This window comes from Pinus tabuliformis, chromosome 2_1 (assembly GCF_031772625.1).
Source record: "Pinus tabuliformis cultivar Carrire ecotype Pingquan chromosome 2_1, CPIR1, whole genome shotgun sequence".
Taxonomy (NCBI): domain Eukaryota; kingdom Viridiplantae; phylum Streptophyta; class Pinopsida; order Pinales; family Pinaceae; genus Pinus; species Pinus tabuliformis.
This window is the reverse complement of record NC_142299.1, coordinates 274,769,329-274,771,350: the sequence shown is the minus strand read 5'-3', so window position 1 is coordinate 274,771,350 and position 2,022 is coordinate 274,769,329. Positions and strand designations below refer to the sequence as shown.

Below are 2,022 nucleotides of genomic sequence, written 5' to 3'. Positions count from 1 at the left end.
CCATGATCGAGCATGATATTTAAAAATTACTGAGGCCCGCCGTTGTTCGAACAGTTCTTTCCCATTATGATATGCGCATCGTTTTCGATTCTTTTTTAATTTGAAGTGGGTCGCCTACTTGATGGTTACTCCACGCGCCATCCACCAACCAAACTGGCCCATGACTTACTTTGCAAGTTTCTCACCATCAATCAATCTCCCTCCCCTTCCTTCACTCGCCCTCAAATGCCTTCAAATAGGAACCCAACAGGCTTGCCAAGGCCTCTCATCGGCTAGCTCTGCGAGGTTTCATACCTCGCAGACATTGAAAGCCTTGCTCAAGGCCACAACTGATTGTCTTCAGATTCCTTCTTTCTAGGATCTGTAAGTTTGGTATTGCTGCTTGTGATTAGAATTCTATCAGATTGGTTTTGTGTTGGTTTATATTATTACATATTGTGTGGTTTGATCAGAAGAAAAAACCCAAAAAAAATGGAGGTCCATTCTACTGTAAATCATGCTTCTGCAAAGCGTTTCTGGAACATTTTAAGGATCGCCTTCTTCATGATCAGGAAAGGCCTCATTTCCAAAAGAAAGATGCTCATGGACATGCATCTCATGATGGAACGAGGGAAAGTCTATGGAAGAAGCCTGAGGAATCTAGTGTTCCATCATTCCAGAGGCAACAATCATGGTGGGTTTGGGCTTCAAGATTATGAATTCTCCTGCAGTAACAGCCCTGCCATCTTCCATATGACCAAGAGAAAACATCATTACTTCCCCACACATATTCTGCACTTTCCATGCATTCATCCGCATCAAGTTGAAGACAAGGAAGAGCCCAGTACTCCTGTTTTCCCCCAGTTGGACTACAGCAATGAATACTTTAGCAAGGATTGCCTTGACCAAAACGATCTGCCAGTTCTCCAGAAACTGAGCCCGTTGTTGTCTCCTCTCTGTCGAAGGATATCCAATTCCGGTGAAGATCAAGCTTATGACCATCAAGTTGACAGGCGGGCCGACGAATTCATAGCTAAGTTCTATGAGCAACTGAGGCTGCAGAACCGGATGTCTTTGCTGCAGTATCAGGAGATGCTTGAAAGGGGTACAGCCTAATAATTTCATTGACATGAAAATCTTCAATACCAGGTTAACTGATCTCTTTCTCTTTCGACCCATATCATTTCTTTAATCTTAATATTTTTACAGTTGATGAATTTTTAAAATAGAATTGTGTTTGCCAATTTAGTTTGTAATGGTGACACTCTACTCGTTATACACATTTTTCCTATTCATAATAAGTAGACATCAAACAAACTAAAGTTTCAAACACAATTTTCTTTCTAAAATTTATCTTACAATCTTACATATCATTTCTTTTCAAATTGTGCCAATATTTCTTTTCAAATTATGCTTATATTTTTGAAGAATATGATAACTTTTCAATCTTGTGCCTCTGATTTGCATATTTATTGATCCAAATCTATTGTTTTATTTTCCAGGATATCTGGGCCTCGATTCAAAGGCTTTTAGCCATCTTGGAGTTGCCACACTTTGTATCTGTTAATAGTTATATCTATTCTATGGATTTCGCTTCGTAGGAGAGAGTACTAGAATTGAAGGCGATTTGTTCAGTGTCAGAAAAACATTTTCACAATTTTTTTTGTTCAAATTATGTAAAATGTTTTGTGCATATATATAAATAAATATGTAGATGGTTTTCCTATTGAATTACTCGAGTTTTCTTCATGATTAATTGCACTCAGATGAAGATGGGATTTCGATACATTTATTAAGAAATCTGATAACAAAGCATTTTATGCATTTTTACAGTATTCTACAGGAAACAGATTAAAAATGAGTTGATTGCATTCAAAAGCAAGGTGCAATTACAGCTCAGTTCAGGGTAGGAGAGATCTTTGGGTTGGTCACTCTGGTGAGAGAGATCCTTAAGTTGGTGCCCTAATTGTGTCTTTAATAAACTAGATAGATGGTTCTGTTGTTGGTTTTGATGCTACTTCAATCTTTGACAAATGTTGTGGA

At 37.9% G+C, this 2,022-nt stretch overlaps 1 protein-coding gene across 1 annotated transcript; it reads left to right on the top strand.

The window, feature by feature from the left end:
• The first annotated feature begins 255 nt into the window (after positions 1-255).
• Positions 256-1,710, top strand: LOC149199840 (uncharacterized). The gene is made up of 2 exons (XM_089402540.1): positions 256-1,128; positions 1,482-1,710. Exon 1 carries the CDS (start codon positions 472-474, stop codon positions 1,093-1,095), a length of 624 nt encoding a protein of 207 aa, XP_089258666.1. The 5' UTR covers positions 256-471; the 3' UTR covers positions 1,096-1,128; positions 1,482-1,710.
• The last annotated feature ends 312 nt before the right edge of the window (positions 1,711-2,022 follow it).

Coding starts and splice junctions, on each gene's coding strand:
- LOC149199840 (XM_089402540.1), top strand. CDS start 472: ATGGAGGTCCATTCTACTGTAAATCATGCTTCTGCAAAGCGTTTCTGG.